The 19,796-nt window shown below is 48.2% G+C and overlaps 1 protein-coding gene across 1 annotated transcript in view; it reads right to left on the bottom strand.

Moving 5' to 3' along the window:
- Positions 1-19,796, bottom strand: part of LOC128901987 (E3 ubiquitin-protein ligase UHRF2-like) — a 172,261-nt gene that overhangs the window by 114,769 nt on the left and 37,696 nt on the right. The window contains exon 2 of the mRNA XM_054184231.1: positions 14,874-15,116. Within this exon, the coding sequence (XP_054040206.1) occupies positions 14,874-15,116 (243 nt within the window). The remainder of the gene's footprint in view (positions 1-14,873; positions 15,117-19,796) is intronic.

Genomic DNA, 19,796 nt, shown 5'->3' with positions numbered 1-19,796 from the left:
CAAGTAACAGTCTTGTACAGAAGTATAGCACTAGGCCAATGCATTTACCTGGCCAAGAGCTATATTTCTGTTCCTTTCAAGGGTGCTTCAGAGGAGTCCTAGAGTAACAGAGCTGCAATAAAGAATATCACCAGAAAACCAAATCCAAAAGTTGTCGGTATCCACCTATAGTATATAAACAGAGCATGATCCCAACATCAATTTGAACACCGCAAGTCTAGTCACCTAGGCTATGTATTTGAACATACCTCCAAACAGCTTTTACAACTCAGAAAGTTAAGTGAAAATTTTAAACCAGCTTTTATGAATGTAACAGTCATTCCTGGAAGAAAAGAGCACCCTGTTAGGCTATGTGATAAAAAAAGCTCATCTGCAGAGGAACAATGGCAGGTGGGAGAACCCGAAGAATAATCTGCCCAGGCCTATCGCAGGAGAGCCTTCAGCCCATCAAAGGCTCATCTCCACACACACAGGAGGGAGCACAGAGGCACGATGGCAGGCAAGGGAACCCCAATAACAGAGTCAGAGTAAGGGACACCCTGCCCCGGCTCCTCCCAGGGCTGTCCCAGGAGAGCCTCAGCCCCATTGTCATTGTCCAGGGGTGACACCCATCAAGACGGTGTCAAGATGGTGACGGTTGAACTCGATGATCTTAAGGGTCTTCTCCAACCTAAATGATTCTATGATTCTAAGATGAGACAATGGGAGAGGCTCTCTGGATCACCTCACAGGCCAGTGGGGATGGGGGGGTACTGCCTAGGGAATATGGGACACATTATGGGATGCAGGGGAAGAGCATTTTGGGATCACACAAGACTTATTATGGGATGCTTAGGGGAGGAAGCAAAGGCAGGGGAAGGGAAGGATCTGGGTGGTTTGGGGAAAAACAAGCACGGGAAAACAGGGATAAAAGGGGCCGGTCGCAGGTAAACAGATGGTCGGTCAGTATGCTTGTCTGGCCATACCCTGCACCTGATCAGCACAGTCTGTCCTGTCTTCTCATTAAAATCCATTTTAACTCTTTTCCTGGATGAGGGAACTCTCTATTCCGTGTGTACATATGTGCATGGAGGCCTAAATGCTAGCAACTAGAGTCAGACCACAGGTCGTAGGGCCCATGTGTCTGGGGTGCCAGCAACTGGAGCGAGTGAGGGTGCACATGTTGGTGCATGACCACCTAACTAGCTGTCGAGTGGGTTAAGTGGCTCGGGAGCCAGGTGTGCATGTGTGCCCCTGGGGAATGAGACAACCAGAGGAGTTGGCTACTGGAGAGACCAGGGTGTTCAGGCCAACTGCTGGAGAGACCGTAGGGTCTGGGGGTTGACTAAGAGACCCCTTTATACACATGTCTGGGCGTGAGGCAACTGGGGAGAGTGAGGATGCAGCTACTGGATGGGCTGAGTGTCTATGCTCAGTTATTAGAGAGATCCACAGCACATGTATCTGTGTTGGTGTGTGTTAAGGGAGGTCTGTACCAGCAGCTGGAGTAGGGCTACGAGCCTCGGGGGCTCATATGTCCAGGTACCAGCAACTGGGGAGATCAGGGATCCAGGGGCCAGCTACTGCGCAGACTGAGTGTCTAAGCCCAGCTATTGGAGGGATCCACGTGGCATATATGTATATATTTCCTACTAACAGACCTTCATCCTGATCAGTCAGAGAGGGGAACAGGACGAGGCCATTGGTGTTGGTTGGGTTTATGTGAATGCTGAGTGTTTCTGCCTGTGTTGATCTGTGTGACCAGCCGTGTGTGCATGTATGCATGTTGTATATGTGTGAGGCCTACTGGGAATACAGGCTCAGTCTCGCTACTGGTTGGACCTGGGGGTATGGAGCTGCGGCAGCCTCTCCTCCATTGGACTACCAGATTCAGCAACCCCTAACACTCATAGGTTCAGGAAATGTCAAAAGCCTTTAGGTAGGCTATACTGGCCCATGACAAGCGTCCACAAGCTAAATGGCTAAACAGTTTTTGCTTATGCTTTCAACACTGTAGGACACCTGACCTCAGTGCCAGGGGAGGTTATGGAGCAGATCATCTTGAGTTGCCATCACACGGCACGTACAGGACAACCAGGTGATCAGGCCCAGTCAGCATGGGTTTATGAAAGGCAGGTCCTGCTTGACTAACCTGATCTCCTACAACAAGGTGACCCGCTTAGTGGATGAGGGAAAAGCTGTGGATGTTGTTTACCTGGACTTTTGTAAAGCATTCGACACCGTTTCCCACAGGATTTCCCACAGGAGAAACTGGCTGCTCACGGCTTGGACGGGCGTACTCTTCGCTGGGTAAAAACCTGGCTGGATGGCCGGGCCCAAAGAGTGGTGGAGAATGGAGTTAAATCCAGTTGGCGGTGGGTCACAAGTGGTGTTCCCCAGGGCTCAGTATTGGGGCCGGTTCTCTTTAATATCTTTATCAACGACCTGGACGAGGGGATCGAGTGCACCCTCAGTAAGTTTGCAGACACCAAGAGGGATCTGGACAGGCTGGATCGATGGGCCGAGGCTGATGGTATGAGATTCAACAAGGCCAAGTGCCAGGTCCTGCACTTGGGTCACAACAACCCCATGCAGTGCTACAGGCTTGGGGAAGAGTGGCTGGAAAGCTGCTTGGCGGAAAAGGACCTGGGCCTGGGGGTGTTGGTCGACGTCCAGCTGAATACGAGCCAGCAGTTTGCCCGGGTGGCATCCTGGCTTGTATCAGAAATAGTGTGGCCAGCAGGACTGGGGAAGTGATCGTCCCCCTGTACTCGGCACTGGTGAGGCCCCACCTCGAGTACTGTGTTGACTTTTGGGCCCCTCACTACAAGAAAGACATTGAGGTGCTGGAGTGCATCCAAAGAAGAGCAACGAAGCTGGTGAAGGGTCTAGAGAACAAGTCTTATGAGAAGCGGCTGAGGGAACTGGCGTTGTTTAGCCTGGAGAAAAGGAGGCTTTCTCTACCACTCGCTCTCTACAACTACCTGAAAGGAGGTTGTAGCGAGGTGGGTGTCAGTCTCTTTTCCCAAGTCATGAGAGGAAATGGCCTCAAGTTGCGCCAGGGGAGGTTTAGATTGGATATTAGGAAAAATGTCTTCACCGAAAGGGTTGTCAAGCATTGGAACAGGCTGCCCAGGGAAGTGGTGGAGTCACCATCCCTGGAGGTATTTAGAAGACGTATAGACGTGTCGCTTAGGAACATGGTTTAGTGGTGGACTTGGTAGTATTAGGTTAATGGTTGGACTCAATGATCTTAAGTGTCCTTTCCAACCTAAATGATTCTATGATTCTAAGGCAAAACTGGATGAATCAAGGCTTGGGATACAGTAGCTGAAGGGAACATTTTAGGATTCTAGGAGCTTTAAACATAAATATGAACCATATCTGGAGCACTATATGCAATGTTAAGCTTTAAAAATACATTTGTACCAGATCCATTTCCTGAAGCACAGTTATCTCAACTCTCATCAAATTGAAAATTAAATAAAAGGGAATTCAGGGGCTGACTATACGAGGGAAATTATCATCTTTACATGAATTGTAGTGGTTAAGACGCGCTCTCTTAATGTGTTCACAGTTCCAGGAGACCCACCATATCCTCAAGCAATGCTACTTATGACAGGTGTTCCAACTCCCATATAGGCTGCTCTATCAAAAAGCATTTTTCTCTAAGTCCATTGTGCAGTCAAAAATAGATTCTCGCCCTATTGTTTTCTATTTGGCTTTCATGATTGATTCCCCCTAGTTCTCCCATTCTCCTTGCTGCTGGGATTTCTTGCAAAAAACAGATTCTAATAATACCAGAGAATCATAAAATGGTTTGGCTTGGAAGGGACCTTTAAAGATCATCTAGTCCAACCCCCCTGCCATGGGCAGGGACATCTTTCACTAGATCAGGTTGCTCAAAGCCCCGTCCAACCTGACCTTGAACACGTCCAATGATGAGGCATCCACAACTTCCCTGGGCAACCTGTTCCACTGTCTCACCACCCTCATCGTAAAGCATTTCTTCCTTACGTCCAATCCAAATCTACCCTCCTTCAGTTTAAAACCGTTGCCCCTTGTCCTGTCACTACAGACCCTGGTGAAAAGTCTCTCTTCATCTTTCTTAGAAGCCCCCCTTAAGTATTAAAAGGCCGCAATAAGGTCTCCCTGGAGCCTTCTCTTCTCCAGGCTGAACAACCCCAACTCTCTCAGCCTGTCCTCGTAGGAGAGGTGCTCCAGCCCTCTGATCATCTTCGTGGCCCTCCGCTGGACCCGCTCCAACAGGTCCATGTCTTTCTTGTGCTGGGGAGCCCAGAGCTGGTCGCAGTACTCCAGGTGGGGTCTCACCAGAGCGGAGTAGAGGGGCAGAATGACCTCCCTCGACCTGCTGGCCACGCTTCTTCTGATGCAGCCCAGGATATGGTTGGCTTTCTGGGCTGCAAGCGCACATTGTCGGCTCATGTCCAGCTTTTCATCCACCAGTATATCCCCAAGTCCTTCTCCGCAGGGCTGCTCTCAATCCATTCATCCCCCAGTCTGTATTGATGCTGGGGATTGCCATGACCCGGGTGCAGGACTTTGCACTTGGCCTTGTTGAACTTCATGAGGGTCGCATGGCGTCCTGGTTTGAGGGCCCACTCCTCAAGCCTGTCCAGGTCCCTCTGGATAGCATCCCTTCCCTCAAGCACCACTCAGCTTGGTGTCATCTGCAAACTTGCTGAGGGTGCACGCAATCCCAATGTCTATGTCATTGATGAAGATATTCAACAGTACTGGTCCCAATATGGACCCCTGAGGAACACCACTTGTTACCGGTTTCCATTTGGACATTGAGCCATTGACTGTAACTCTCTGTATGCAGCCATCCAGCCAGTTCCTTATCCATCTAACAGTCCATCCATCAAACCCATATCTCGCCAATTTAGTGACAAGGATGCTGTGTGGGACCGTGTCAAAGGCCTTACAGAAGTCCAGGTAGATGACATCTGTAGCTCTTCCCTTGTCCACCGATGCAGTCACTCCATTGTAGAAGGCCACCAGATTAGTCTGGCACGATTTGCCCTTGGTGAAGCCATGAAGCTCTCAACCTGTGTACTGCTGTTTTTCAAAGACAGCTCTGTGCAATCAATCAATTTTTTTACGTAGAGGTCAACCCCCACAGACACCTTTCCTTCCTTGCCTGTCCCTCCTCAACAGTTTATAGCCATCGATTGCAGCGCTCCAGTCGTGTGATTCGCCCCACCAAGTTTCAGTGATAGTGACAAGATCATAGGTTTCCAGCTGCACAGTGGCTTCCAGCTCCTCCCATTTGTTACCCATGCTGCGTGCATTGGTATATAGAGACACTTCAGTTGGACTGTTGACTGTCTCACCTTTTTGGCAGAACCTTTTTGGAGGGTTAGGGGGTATTCCTCACTACTCCGGTAGATGCGCTCACAGAATCACAGAATGGTTTGGGTTGGAAGGGACCCTAAAGATCATCTAGTTCCAACCCACCTGCCCTGGGCAGGGACACCTCCCACTAGACCAGGCTGCTCAAAGCCTCATCCAGCCTGGCCTTGAACACTTCCAGGGATGGGAAGCTCACCACCCTGTGGCTTGTGTGAGTACACAAGTGTCACGGCTTTGAACCCCACCCCCCAAGTTCATTGGTTTAAAGCGCGATTCACTAAGACAGCCAATCTGCCAGAGAAAATTCTCCTTCCTCTTCTAGATAGGTGGATCCCATCTCTCCCCAATAGGCCGTATTCATTGAAGAATGTCCCGCGATCATAGAAGCCAAAGCCCTGGTGACGACACCAGCCACCAAGCCAAGTGTTGATCTGCATGATGCGTTGACTTCTGCCTGCACCCCTATCCCTGACACACAAGACAGAGGAGAAGATCACTTGGGCCCCTGTCCCCTTCACTTGTGCCCCCAGGGCTCTGAAGTCCTGCTTGATCTTGACCAGGCTATGCTTTACCGTCTCATTGGTGCCCACATGGAAAAGAAGTAGGGGATAGTAGTCTGCGCTTTTAACCAGTTGTGGCAGTCTCTCTGTGACATCCCGGATCTTGGCTCCTGGCAAGCAGCAAACTTCCCTTGACTGTGTATCAGGCTGACAGATGGGTGCCTCGGTGCCTCTCAGCAGAGAGTCGCCCACTACTAGCACTTGCCGCTTCCTTTTGCGGCTTTTAGTGCGAGCAACTGGTGCGGTTTCTCCCTGTGAGTCTTGCTCATTGGCTTCACCCACTGCCAAGACTTCGTATCTGTTGCTGGTTGGTACATACGAGGAAATGGGGGGGAAGTGATATCCTGCCGCCACAAGTTACCAGAGACCATTGGTGAAACACTGGCACAGGTTGTCCAGAGAGGTGGTAGATGCCCCATCCCAGAAGCATTCAAGGTCAGGTTGGACAGGGCTTTGAGCAACCTGATCTAGTTGAAGATGTCCCTGCTCGTTGCAGGGGGGTTGGACTAGATGACCTTTAAAGGTCCCTTCCTCTGCTGTCTGTCTGCTGTTGACGCTCTTTGTCTGGTAGTCCTTGGAGGTCAGTGCCATGGAGCCCTAATATTTCTTCTTGCAACGCCTCAAATAGTACTGTTTCTTGTTCCCCCTCCCTAATACAGCATAACCTGCTGACTTCCTCCTGCAGCTCCTCCACCCGCTGCCAGAGTGACTCCACCAGAGCACACGGGTGCACAGGTGGAGCTTGCACCCTCCTCCACCCAGGAGTGTGGGGTACAGTCTTTACAGCCCTCCACCTGGACAGCAGCTTCCCTGATAGCAAGCTCCGTCTGGGTGGCTGGGTGGCCGCCTCCACTCATCGCAGGCTATCCTGGCTAGATAGATGGGCTCCCAGCTGCTGCAGAACACAGCTCTCACCTAGTCTCTGCCACCATGCTTCCGACGATCTCAAAGCACTGCCTAATAAGTCCTTCTAATTCCCTGGAGACCTCAAGCTGCTGGGTAGGTTTGCACAGCCACCAGCTAGCTGGGGTGACTGTCAGGGCTGCAGCCTAAGCCTGTGGGTGAGCAGAGCAGGCAGCAGCCTGACAACGGGTAGAGTGTGCCGCCCTTCTCTCGTGAACTGCTGCACCGCTCCCCTCAGGGGCCGCTCCCTGTTTGCACGCCCTGGCCGCTGGCACTCCCTAGGGGCCAGTTATGTGCGGCTTTCCACGGTTGGAACTGGCCGCGGGGACTGCTGGCACCACCCAACTCTCGCCCACCCCTCTCGTGAGACCTGTCGCCTGCTGGCCGGTCCCTCCACACACAGAACTCAAGGGTGCCAGGGGCCCAGAATCCCCCTCAAACACCCCCCAGAGACCTCACAAGCCTCACACTCTTCTCAGCACACGGCAACAACTGCTGCTGCCACTGCTAGCATTGGCTTCCCGTGTTTTGAACTGGCCGCGGGAACCGCCGGCATCCACATCTTTAACATCCATCAGTCTCTTACAAATATTAATTACAGCAAAGGTTTAGCTTCCTGAGGTGAAACAAACTTGATCTTGCTGGATGAGAAATACTTCAGGTTGCTTGTCGTCGGTGTTTTTCACCATTTGCATACACAGACAAAGTCCTCAATGAAAGCAGAGCCCAAATAGAAAGGGACCGACATTTTAAAACCATGCATTTATATTGCTTGGCACTAGAAACACTTCTAACAAAACCCTGCGCAAATTGAAGACCTGCCATCAATTACATGTTCTCAAAGATTCGGGGTTAACTTTTTATTTCTTAAAAGCTTAGACCGCTTGGGTTGATGTTGGGACAACTGGATAGATCAGAATGACGGGTCATTCCCTTATTTTAAGGGGGACAATTTTCTTTCTGTTGTGCCAGCAGCTGGACCAAGTGGGGGTCTAAGTGAAACAGGAGTGAGGAACACGGGTCAGAGGGCCCACGTGTCTTTTTACGCTCCAGTTGATATAATTCTCATGGAGAGCAGGATCTGGCTTGTATCTTTCCAACTCTTGCCGTTGCTCTTACCCTTTTTCATGATTATCTGTATTTTTAACGTTTGGGATAATTATATTAGTTGGTAATGTTTTCTCTTTTTAGTGGACTAAAATCATAATAACAACTTCTTATATTTTAATTGTACTGGTTTTGGCTGGGATAGAGTAAAATTTCTTCATAGTAGCCTGTATGGGGCTATGTAGGAACGTGTCTGAGAGAAAATGGTCATGTGAGCCAGCCTCCCTACTATGAGAGATTAGATTAAGAGCAAAACAGGTGGTAGAAGATGGAATTAGTACATGGGAAAAACGGGAACTGAGAAGGTAGAAAACATGTTGTGCTAATGACTAAGTAATTTACTATGTGAATTCTTGTAACCAATCTGATCTGTGAATGAACTGCATGGACAGTGCATGAACAGAGACTGTAAGCCAATCATATAGCTGCCGCTAGCGCGTGCTCTTATTGCCTGTCTATATCTACTCTGTGAAAACTGGAATAAAAAGAGAACGATCATACTCATATTGAGACTCCATCATTACTCCGGGTCCGTCTCCCACTCCGACATCTGGTAGCAGAGGATGGTTCAGCGCGACTGAGTTCTCCGAGACTGCGGTAAGCAGCTAGAGGAGGGGAGTGGGAAACTTCGGCTGGGAGACGTGCTGCTTGGGCGCATCAGCGGGAGCAGACAATGGCGTGAGGTCGCTCCTCACCTCCCAGGCGCAGCTATGGAAACAGAAGCTGCGGCCACGCTACTCACTGGGATCCTCTCTAAGAGAGGGATTGAAACACCAGCGAAACTGTTGCTCAAACTGATTAAGCCGGGGCAGGAGATGGGGCAACAAGTAACAAAAGAAGAAGGGGCTATATTAAGACTTCTCCTGCATATCCTCTCTACGAGAGGGGTGAAATACGATGAGCGTATGCTCCGAAGGCTGTTAACCTGGTGCAGAGAGAACGGATTCGCACCAGAGCCCCAGACAGCTTTTAAACCAGAAATATGGGAGGCTGTTGGGAAAAAACTGTGGGAAGTGATAAGTAAAGGAGACAAAGAGGCATCACCGTTAGCGACGACATGGTGGTTGGTGTTATCGACCTTACAAGATATGAAGGCGGAGCGAGCCACAGCAGCCGGGGCTTTTGCAGCATTACAACCCACGGGAGGGGGATCGAACAGGCCAGGCCCGAAGGTCTGGGACGATCCCCTGCTGATCCCCTCTGCTCCACCTGAGGCTGATGGAGGAGGCAGAATGTCAGCAGAGAAGGACAGAGCCGGAGCTGTTTGCTCCTGCCATTGCCCGCCTCGCCCCCTCCCCTCCCCAGTTGCCTCCCTGAGATAGAAGTGCTGGTTTTGTATGTCTGCTGTGTAAGTGTGTGTGGACGCCAGCTTATACCTGCTGATCAGCATGTGTGCTACTGTTTGCTTCTTGTTGTGTGCAGTGTCGTTAGGTGACTCCACTTGAGCAGGTGTTCTGCCCGGTGTGGTACTGTTCTCGTACGCGACTAGGGCTGACACTCCGTCAAGTGAAGAAGTTTGTATATACACAGTGTTTAGACGTAAGGCGAGCACGCCCCAGGTAGATACACCAGGATGGGCTGTAGAACCGATGGAAGTCCTGAAATATTGGGGGAGTTTTCACGAGCCGACACGTTTACACTCTCGGGAACGGCTCGCCCGTGCAGGGCATATCGCTGGTTGTTTGTTGTTTGTCTATAAGATCATGGTTGATTGGGAAAAGGAGTTGAGCCAAAATCTATAGGATGCTCTGTAGGAAAATGAGAAACTTAAGGAAAAATGAGAACCTGAGCTCTTGTTGCAAAGGCAGACTTTTATGTCAGTCGTAAGTGATGGGAAAAAAAAAAAGAGAAAAGAAAAAAAAAGAAAAAATGAAAAAGAAAAAAAAAGGAAAAAAAGGGAAAAAAAAGAAAAAGAGAAAAAAAAAGAAAAAAAAAAAAAACAAAAAGAAACCAAACAGGAACAATTAGATGGGAAATGTGCCACGTTAGCACAAAAGTATGCCATAAGCATTACGAGAAAGCATCAGAAAAAGAGAAATAGGACACCTGATTCAAAGCAGTACCATAGAGATATGTTTTTGGTTTTTTCCTCTATGTGTCTATGTTATTGCATGCCTTAGTAGATTGCTCTGTGTTATACCCTGCGAGACTAAAATGAACCCCAGCAGAAGCAGTCTCTTGAGCAAGGGGGTGGAATATGGGAAAGCAACGGAAAATCGGCGAGGAGGATTGTAAATACACTCAAGGGACTCGCACCTGGGTGCTGGAAAACACCTATATCACACCAATTGTTATTCAGCCTCGGGTGCTGGCAAGAAAAACATTTGGATGACATAAGCCTGTAATGGACTCACAAACACCTTATCCAGCTGCTTGAGAATCTTGGCCTGTTGTGGAAGAAGATCAAAGCACAGTACCAGCGAGAACAGGGAGTCCGCATGCGCTCTTGCTAACAAGGACTCTCTTGCTGCCAAGGATAAGTTTAACAATGCTACTAGTACCGCTATTTCTGAGTTATTGCTAGATGTAGATAGTATTCGATATGCGATGTTGCAAAACAAAGCTGCTACTGATTTTTTGCTTTCAGCTCACAGACATGGTTGTCAAGATTTTAAAGGACTGTATTGTATGAATCTAAGTGACCACTCCAAATCCATCCATGCCCAGCTGCAGGAACTGCACCGACCGAACCAGCAACTTGTGGAGACCACTTTTGAAAATCTTTTTGCTGGATGGACTTGGGGGTGGGGTTGGTTGAAGCAAATTATACTCATCGCCTGTGTGGAAGGAATTTGTCTGTTATGTTTAGTATGCTGTTTGCTGTGTTTAATAAGCATTATACGATCAGCTGTAAATGCCGCTTTGCATCGTACCCTTGAACAAGTTGTAGAATATGTTGCTCTAAAACCTATGTGTGTATCCATGAGAACCTGACCTTCACAGAAGAAGATAACAAGAAGGGATTACAACAATGTAGTCACGTATCAGACAGCTGCTGTTAGCAAAGCTGGATCATGAGTTTGGTGAGACTCGCTGCATACGCTGGCCACGCGTGCAGCGACTCTGGCCTGTACTTTTCTACTCAGTCCAGTGCAGGAGAGTCTGGTGGGACTCGCTGCATGCACTGGCCATGCATGCAGCGACTCTAGCCTGTACTTCTCCACTCAATCCAGTGCAGGATATAGGGGGGCTGTCTCGGGTCAGAGATGGGGAGAGAGACATGAGCGCACTTTGAAGACACAGGGGATGCCCGGAAGCACTGTGTCTGCCCCCGCCTCCCCCCCATAAATTCTATGTTCATTAACCCCAACAGCTCTGAAGGCATCACAGCATGTTGAAAGATAAGATATAGTCTACTACTGCTGCAAGACACATTGAACACCTTCCTACAAGAATTTCAACTTTATGCCCTGATAGGACAGTGGGATGATGCACTCGCAAAGAGCCTGACTGCATTAGAGTGGGTATTTTTGCCACATACCCTTTCAAAACCAGTAACTATGATGATCGAAATGTTACCACGATTGTTTTTCCAGGGTCGCTTGTGCTGTCAGCAACCGCAATGTATTTGAAATATTACAAAAGGATTTCTCGTGGGTAAATCCAAAGAAATTGGCTTTCTGGGCTAAATTTAGGAATCTGGGTATTTATTGCCTTAGCAGGGTTCTTTTTGATTCTGTTTTTAATTGTGTTTAGTATATAACCGGCTAAGAGCGTCACAACGAGTAGAAGCACAAGCCGTGGCGACCTTGTTAATAAATGGTCTGGTGTTAAACAAAAAAGGGGGAGATGTGGCAGATCTACGAGCAGAGGCCTGCGTACGGCCAAAGACACAGTGAGCAGAGCACACAGTAAACACAGAGCCAAGAGAACAGTTCATACCTTCACTCCATCCTGTGACGACCATATAACATTCCCGAATCTCGGACAAAGAATAGGGCTAAGTATTCTTCCTTCACTAGGAACAGCAACGGCATTAAATATGTTGAATAAGATAGGGTGTTGGGCAAGTAAACAGATAAACCTTACAACTGAAATCCTATCTAGCTTGCTTACTGATGCTGATAGCATTCGGCATGCTATGTTGCAAAATCGAGCGGCTATTGAATTTTTGCTGTTAGCTCAGGGTCATGGATGTGAAGATTTTGAAGGTATGTGTTGTATGAACCTTTCTGACCACTCATCATCCATTCATAAGCAGTTACGGGATCTGAAGGATAACATGTCCAAATTAAAAGACATTAAAAACGGTTTCGATGATTGGTTAAGCTCATGGGGTATAACGGGATGGTTATCAGACTTACTAAAACAAGGGCTCATGCTACTGTTGGTTATATTATTATTGATTATGGTAGCCTCATGTGTTCTCCGCAAAGTGACTGACATGATAGAAAATGCCATGCATAAGGTCTGGCTGGCTCAAGAAGAAAAAGGGGGTATTGTAGGAATGTGTCTGAGAGAAAATGGTCATGTGAGCCAGCCTCCCTACTATGAGAGATTAGATTAAGAGCAAAACAGGTGGTAGAAGATGGAATTAGTACATGGGAAAAACGGGAACTGAGAAGGTAGAAAACATTTTGTGCTAATGACTAAGCAATTTACTATGTGAATTCTTGTAACCAATCTGATCTGTGAATGAACTGCATGGACAGCGCGTGAACAGAGACTGTAAGCCAATCATATAGCTGCCGCTAGCGCGTGCTCTTATTGCCTGTCTATATCTACTCTGTGAAAACTGGAATAAAAAGAGAACGATCATACTCATATTGAGACTCCATCGTTACTCCGGGTCCGTCTCTCACTCCAACAGGGCTACGTTTTGGATTTGTGCTGGAAACAGTGTTGATAACACAGGGATGTTTTTAGTTATTGCTGAGCAGTGCTTACACAGCATCAAGGCCTTTTCTGCTCCTCACACCGCCCTGACAGGGAGTAGGCTGGGGGTGCACAAGAAGTTGGGAGGGGACACAGCCGGGACAGCTGACCCCAACAGACCAAAGGGATATCCCATACCATATGATGTCGTGCTCAGCAATAAAAGCTGGGGGAAGAAGGAGGAAGGGGGGGACATTTGGAGTTATGAGGTTTGTCTTTCCAAGTAACCGTTGCGCATGATGGAGCCCTGCTTTCTTGGAGAAGGCTAAACACCTGCCTGACGATGGGAAGTGGTGAATGAATTCCTTATTTTGCTTTGCTCGCGTGCGCAGCTTTTGCTTTACCTGTTAAACTGTCTTTATCTCAACCCACGAGTTTTCTTATTTTTACCCTTCCAATTCTCTCCCCCATTCCACCGGGGGGGAGTCTGCGAGTGGCTGTGTGGTGCTTAGTTGCTGGGCTGGGGTTAAACCACGACAGTAATGCTTAGGGGTTCTTATTAGAATGTTGTGGGGGACCGTATCAAAGGCCTTACAGGAATCCAGGTAGATGACATCCGTAGCTCTTCCCTTGTCCACTGAAGCAGTCACTCCATCGCAGAAGGCCACTAGATTAGTCTGGCACGATTTGTCCTTGATTACCAGGCATGGAGGTGAAGCTGACTGGTCGGTAGTTCCCAGGGCCCTCCTTTTTACCCTTTTTAAAAATGAGTGTGATGTTTCCCTTTTTTTCCAGTCACTGGGAATTTTGCGTGACTGCCACAACTTTTCAAATATGATGGGAAGTGGCTTGGCAACTAAATCAGCCAATTCCCTCAGGACCCTGGGATGCATCTCGTTGCATCCCATGGACTTGTGTACGTTCAGGTTCCTCAGGTGGAATCTGATCTTCTCCTACAATGGATGGGACTTCTCCCAGTTCCTGCCTTGAGATTCAGGGACTCGAGATGTGCCATAGCTTTCCTGATCCCATCGCTACACATCTGGGCAGCGTCTCTATATTCTTCCCAGGATGCGTGCCCCTGCTTCCACTGCCTATGTGTTTCCCTCTTGTGTTTCAGTTTGACCAGGAGGTCCTTACTCAGCCGTGCTGGTCTCCTGCCTTCCTTGCTCGATTTCTTGCACATGGGAATCGATAGCTCTTGTGCTCTAAGAAAAATGTCCTTTAATAGCTGCCATCTGTATTCAGCTCCCAGGGGGTACCATCCACTAATTCCTTAAACAACTGAAAGTTTGCTCTCCTAAAATTCAGTGTCTTGACTTCATTCTTCGCTCGGCCCATATCCCTCAAGACTGTGAATTCCACCAGGGCCCCCAATACTTGCTACTTTGTTCTCAAGCTTCAGCTCTATAAATAATTACGTATACACATAGACACACATATATATCAACTTGCTGATGGTAGTGTTACTCTCCTTAAAGCAAGCTGTCTATAAAAGGTTAGCCAATTTTGAACCAATTTTAAAGAAGTGGTAGAGATGATGTTGAAAATTATAGATCAGTGATAAAATAATCACTGTTTAAGTTACCTTGCAATAATTTTAAACAAATTACCTCCTTAGGTCATTAGGGTCTCTGAATATGTTACACACCCGTACACTAGGTTTGGAAAGCAGAATGTCTTAGCTAATAATATATTCCAATAGCATCTGTTCACAGAATCACAGAATCATTTAGGTTGGAAGGGACTTCTTGAGATCACCCAGTCCAACCTCCCTGCTCAAGCAGGGTCAGCTAGAACGGGTTGCCCAGGACCGTCTAGTCAGGTTTTGAATATCTCCATATTGCCCATCTAGTCAGGTTTTGAATATCTCCAAAGATGGAGAATTCACCACTTCTCTGGGCAACCTTTTCCATTGTTCAACCAGTTTTAGCTTCTAACTAAATGATTTGTTAAGTCAGTTTAAGATTTATTTCAATCTGCACGGTGCAAACTAATCTCGACTCTCTCAGTCACACTGACATACAGCTGGTCATGAAAGAAAACTGTTTGAAGATACAGGCCTGTGTAAAAGCAATAAAATTAAAGTGATGGATGCAAGATAAGGCCCCTACTTTCAAAACTTGCACATACCTTGTACAATCCAATTCCAGGATCTATAAGAAACAAATGAGCTGATGTAGATGGTTGATTCGGTGATCTGCTACTTGATGCTCTTTTGACTTTGTTTTTACAGTTGGAAACAGGACAGGAATTGACCTCTCCACTCTGATTTGTCACAGAAGTGGTAGGAGCTTCAGATTCAGAGCGTATCAAAAGCTGAACTATGTCATTTAGTCCAACATCGTAGTCAAATAAAGTGTGTCCATCTTCCAGCTGTCAAGAAAAAAACAGTATATTGGTAAAGTTCCACTTTGATATTAGTATGAAGCTCTCCTCTTAGAGAGGATAATTTAACAAAACCAGATATTTGCTTCAAAGTTGAAGAGAAATGAGACATGTATTTCATGTAAATCGATAAAATCATTTATCTTGAGTGAACTCAACAGCAACTCATCAAGTACAATAGACTAATGATGTCTGCCCAATGACATGCCTTAAAGACACACAAAAATGATTGTATTGTATATATTATAGTTAAGTAATTACATAACTTGTTCTTTCCTGATCTTATCTAAAAAAACCCGTTTCTTACTTCATTACTAATGAAATGTTGAAACACATGGACAACAGGGAGGTGATTAGGGACAGCCAACATGACTTCACCAAAGACAAATCATGCCAAACTAATCTAGTGGCCTTCTGCTTCAGTGGACAAGGGAAGAGCTACGGATGTCATCTACCTGGATTCCTGTAAGGCCTTTGATACGGTCCCCCACAACATTCTAATAAGAACCCCTAAGCATTACTGTCGTGGTTTAACCCCAGCCCAGCAACTAAGCACCACACAGCCACTCGCAGACTCCCCCCCGGTGGAATGGGGGAGAGAATTGGAAGGGTAAAAATAAGAAAACTCGTGGGTTGAGATAAAGACAGTTTAACAGGTAAAGCAAAAGCTGCGCACGCGAGCAAAGCAAAATAAGGAATTCATTCACCACTTCCCATCGTCAGGCAGGTGTTTAGCCTTCTCCAAGAAAGCAGGGCTCCATCATGCGCAACGGTTACTTGGAAAGACAAACCTCATAACTCCAAATGTCCCCCCCTTCCTCCTTCTTCCCCCAGCTTTTATTGCTGAGCACGACATCATATGGTATGGGATATCCCTTTGGTCTGTTGGGGTCAGCTGTCCCGGCTGTGTCCCCTCCCAACTTCTTGTGCACCCCCAGCCTACTCCCTGTCAGGGCGGTGTGAGGAGCAGAAAAGGCCTTGATGCTGTGTAAGCACTGCTCAGCAATAACTAAAAACATCCCTGTGTTATCAACACTGTTTCCAGCACAAATCCAAAACGTAGCCCCATACAGGCTACTATGAAGAAATTTTACTCTATCCCAGCCAAAACCAGTACAATTAAAATATAAGAAGTTGTTATTATGATTTTAGTCCACTAAAAAGAGAAAACATTACCAACTAATATAATTATCCCAAACGTTAAAAATACAGATAATCATGAAAAAGGGTAAGAGCAACGGCAAGAGTTGGAAAGATACAAGCCAGATCCTGCTCTCCATGAGAATTATATCAACTGGAGCGTAAAAAGACACGTGGGCCCTCTGACCCGTGTTCCTCACTCCTGTTTCACTTAGACCCCCACTTGGTCCAGCTGCTGGCACAACAGAAAGAAAATTGTCCCCCTTAAAATAAGGGAATGACCCGTCATTCTGATCTATCCAGTTGTCCCAACATCAACCCAAGCGGTCTAAGCTTTTAAGAAATAAAAAGTTAACCCCGAATCTTTGAGAACATGTAATTGATGGCAGGTCTTCAATTTGCGCAGGGTTTTGTTAGAAGTGTTTCTAGTGCCAAGCAATATAAATGCATGGTTTTAAAATGTCGGTCCCTTTCTATTTGGGCTCTGCTTTCATTGAGGACTTTGTCTGTGTATGCAAATGGTGAAAAACACCGACGACAAGCAACCTGAAGTATTTCTCATCCAGCAAGATCAAGTTTGTTTCACCTCAGGAAGCTAAACCTTTGCTGTAATTAATATTTGTAAGAGACTGATGGATGTTAAAGATGTGGATGCCGGCGGTTCCCGCGGCCAGTTCAAAACACGGGAAGCCAATGCTAGCAGTGGCAGCAGCAGTTGTTGCCGTGTGCTGAGAAGAGTGTGAGGCTTGTGAGGTCTCTGGGGGGTGTTTGAGGGGGATTCTGGGCCCCTGGCACCCTTGAGTTCTGTGTGTGGAGGGACCGGCCAGCAGGCGACAGGTCTCACGAGAGGGGTGGGCGAGAGTTGGGTGGTGCCAGCAGTCCCCGCGGCCAGTTCCAACCGTGGAAAGCCGCACATAACTGGCCCCTAGGGAGTGCCAGCGGCCAGGGCGTGCAAACAGGGAGCGGCCCCTGAGGGGAGCGGTGCAGCAGTTCACGAGAGAAGGGCGGCACACTCTACCCGTTGTCAGGCTGCTGCCTGCTCTGCTCACCCACAGGCTTAGGCTGCAGCCCTGACAGTCACCCCAGCTAGCTGGTGGCTGTGCAAACCTACCCAGCAGCTTGAGGTCTCCAGGGAATTAGAAGGACTTATTAGGCAGTGCTTTGAGATCGTCGGAAGCATGGTGGCAGAGACTAGGTGAGAGCTGTGTTCTGCAGCAGCTGGGAGCCCATCTATCTAGCCAGGATAGCCTGCGATGAGTGGAGGCGGCCACCCAGCCACCCAGACGGAGCTTGCTATCAGGGAAGCTGCTGTCCAGGTGGAGGGCTGTAAAGACTGTACCCCACACTCCTGGGTGGAGGAGGGTGCAAGCTCCACCTGTGCACCCGTGTGCTCTGGTGGAGTCACTCTGGCAGCGGGTGGAGGAGCTGCAGGAGGAAGTCAGCAGGTTATGCTGTATTAGGGAGGGGGAACAAGAAACAGTACTATTTGAGGCGTTGCAAGAAGAAATATTAGGGCTCCATGGCACTGACCTCCAAGGACTACCAGACAAAGAGCGTCAACAGCAGACAGACAGCAGAGGAAGGGACCTTTAAAGGTCATCTAGTCCAACCCCCCTGCAACGAGCAGGGACATCTTCAACTAGATCAGGTTGCTCAAAGCCCTGTCCAACCTGACCTTGAATGCTTCTGGGATGGGGCATCTACCACCTCTCTGGACAACCTGTGCCAGTGTTTCACCAATGGTCTCTGGTAACTTGTGGCGGCAGGATATCACTTCCCCCCCATTTCCTCGTATGTACCAACCAGCAACAGATACGAAGTCTTGGCAGTGGGTGAAGCCAATGAGCAAGACTCACAGGGAGAAACCGCACCAGTTGCTCGCACTAAAAGCCGCAAAAGGAAGCGGCAAGTGCTAGTAGTGGGCGACTCTCTGCTGAGAGGCACCGAGGCACCCATCTGTCAGCCTGATACACAGTCAAGGGAAGTTTGCTGCTTGCCAGGAGCCAAGATCCGGGATGTCACAGAGAGACTGCCACAACTGGTTAAAAGCGCAGACTACTATCCCCTACTTCTTTTCCATGTGGGCACCAATGAGACGGTAAAGCATAGCCTGGTCAAGATCAAGCAGGACTTCAGAGCCCTGGGGGCACAAGTGAAGGGGACAGGGGCCCAAGTGATCTTCTCCTCTGTCTTGTGTGTCAGGGATAGGGGTGCAGGCAGAAGTCAACGCATCATGCAGATCAACACTTGGCTTGGTGGCTGGTGTCGTCACCAGGGCTTTGGCTTCTATGATCGCGGGACATTCTTCAATGAATACGGCCTATTGGGGAGAGATGGGATCCACCTATCTAGAAGAGGAAGGAGAATTTTCTCTGGCAGATTGGCTGTCTTAGTGAATCGCGCTTTAAACCAATGAACTTGGGGGGTGGGGTTCAAAGCCGTGACACTTGTGTACTCACACAAGCCACAGGGTGGTGAGCTTCCCATCCCTGGAAGTGTTCAAGGCCAGGCTGGATGAGGCTTTGAGCAGCCTGGTCTAGTGGGAGGTGTCCCTGCCCAGGGCAGGTGGGTTGGAACTAGATGATCTTTAGGGTCCCTTCCAACCCAAACCATTCTGTGATTCTGTGAGCGCATCTACCGGAGTAGTGAGGAATACCCCCTAACCCTCCAAAAAGGTTCTGCCAAAAAGGTGAGACAGTCAACAGTCCAACTGAAGTGTCTCTATATACCAATGCACGCAGCATGGGTAACAAATGGGAGGAGCTGGAAGCCACTGTGCAGCTGGAAACCTATGATCTTGTCACTATCACTGAAACTTGGTGGGGCGAATCACACGACTGGAGCGCTGCAATCGATGGCTATAAACTGTTGAGGAGGGACAGGCAAGGAAGGAAAGGTGTCTGTGGGGGTTGACCTCTACGTAAAAAAATTGATTGATTGCACAGAGCTGTCTTTGAAAAACAGCAGTACACAGGTTGAGAGCTTCATGGCTTCACCAAGGGCAAATCGTGCCAGACTAATCTGGTGGCCTTCTACAATGGAGTGACTGCATCGGTGGACAAGGGAAGAGCTACAGATGTCATCTACCTGGACTTCTGTAAGGCCTTTGACACGGTCCCACACAGCATCCTTGTCACTAAATTGGCGAGATATGGGTTTGATGGATGGACTGTTAGATGGATAAGGAACTGGCTGGATGGCTGCATACAGAGAGTTACAGTCAATGGCTCAATGTCCAAATGGAAACCGGTAACAAGTGGTGTTCCTCAGGGGTCCATATTGGGACCAGTACTGTTGAATATCTTCATCAATGACATAGACATTGGGATTGCGTGCACCCTCAGCAAGTTTGCAGATGACACCAAGCTGAGTGGTGCTTGAGGGAAGGGATGCTATCCAGAGGGACCTGGACAGGCTTGAGGAGTGGGCCCTCAAACCAGGACGCCATGCGACCCTCATGAAGTTCAACAAGGCCAAGTGCAAAGTCCTGCACCCGGGTCATGGCAATCCCCAGCATCAATACAGACT

Source organism: Rissa tridactyla, chromosome W (assembly GCF_028500815.1).
Source record: "Rissa tridactyla isolate bRisTri1 chromosome W, bRisTri1.patW.cur.20221130, whole genome shotgun sequence".
In the NCBI taxonomy this organism is placed as follows: Eukaryota; Metazoa; Chordata; class Aves; order Charadriiformes; family Laridae; genus Rissa; species Rissa tridactyla.
Note: the sequence above shows the minus strand (reverse complement) of the source record. Positions and strands in the feature narration are given on the sequence as shown.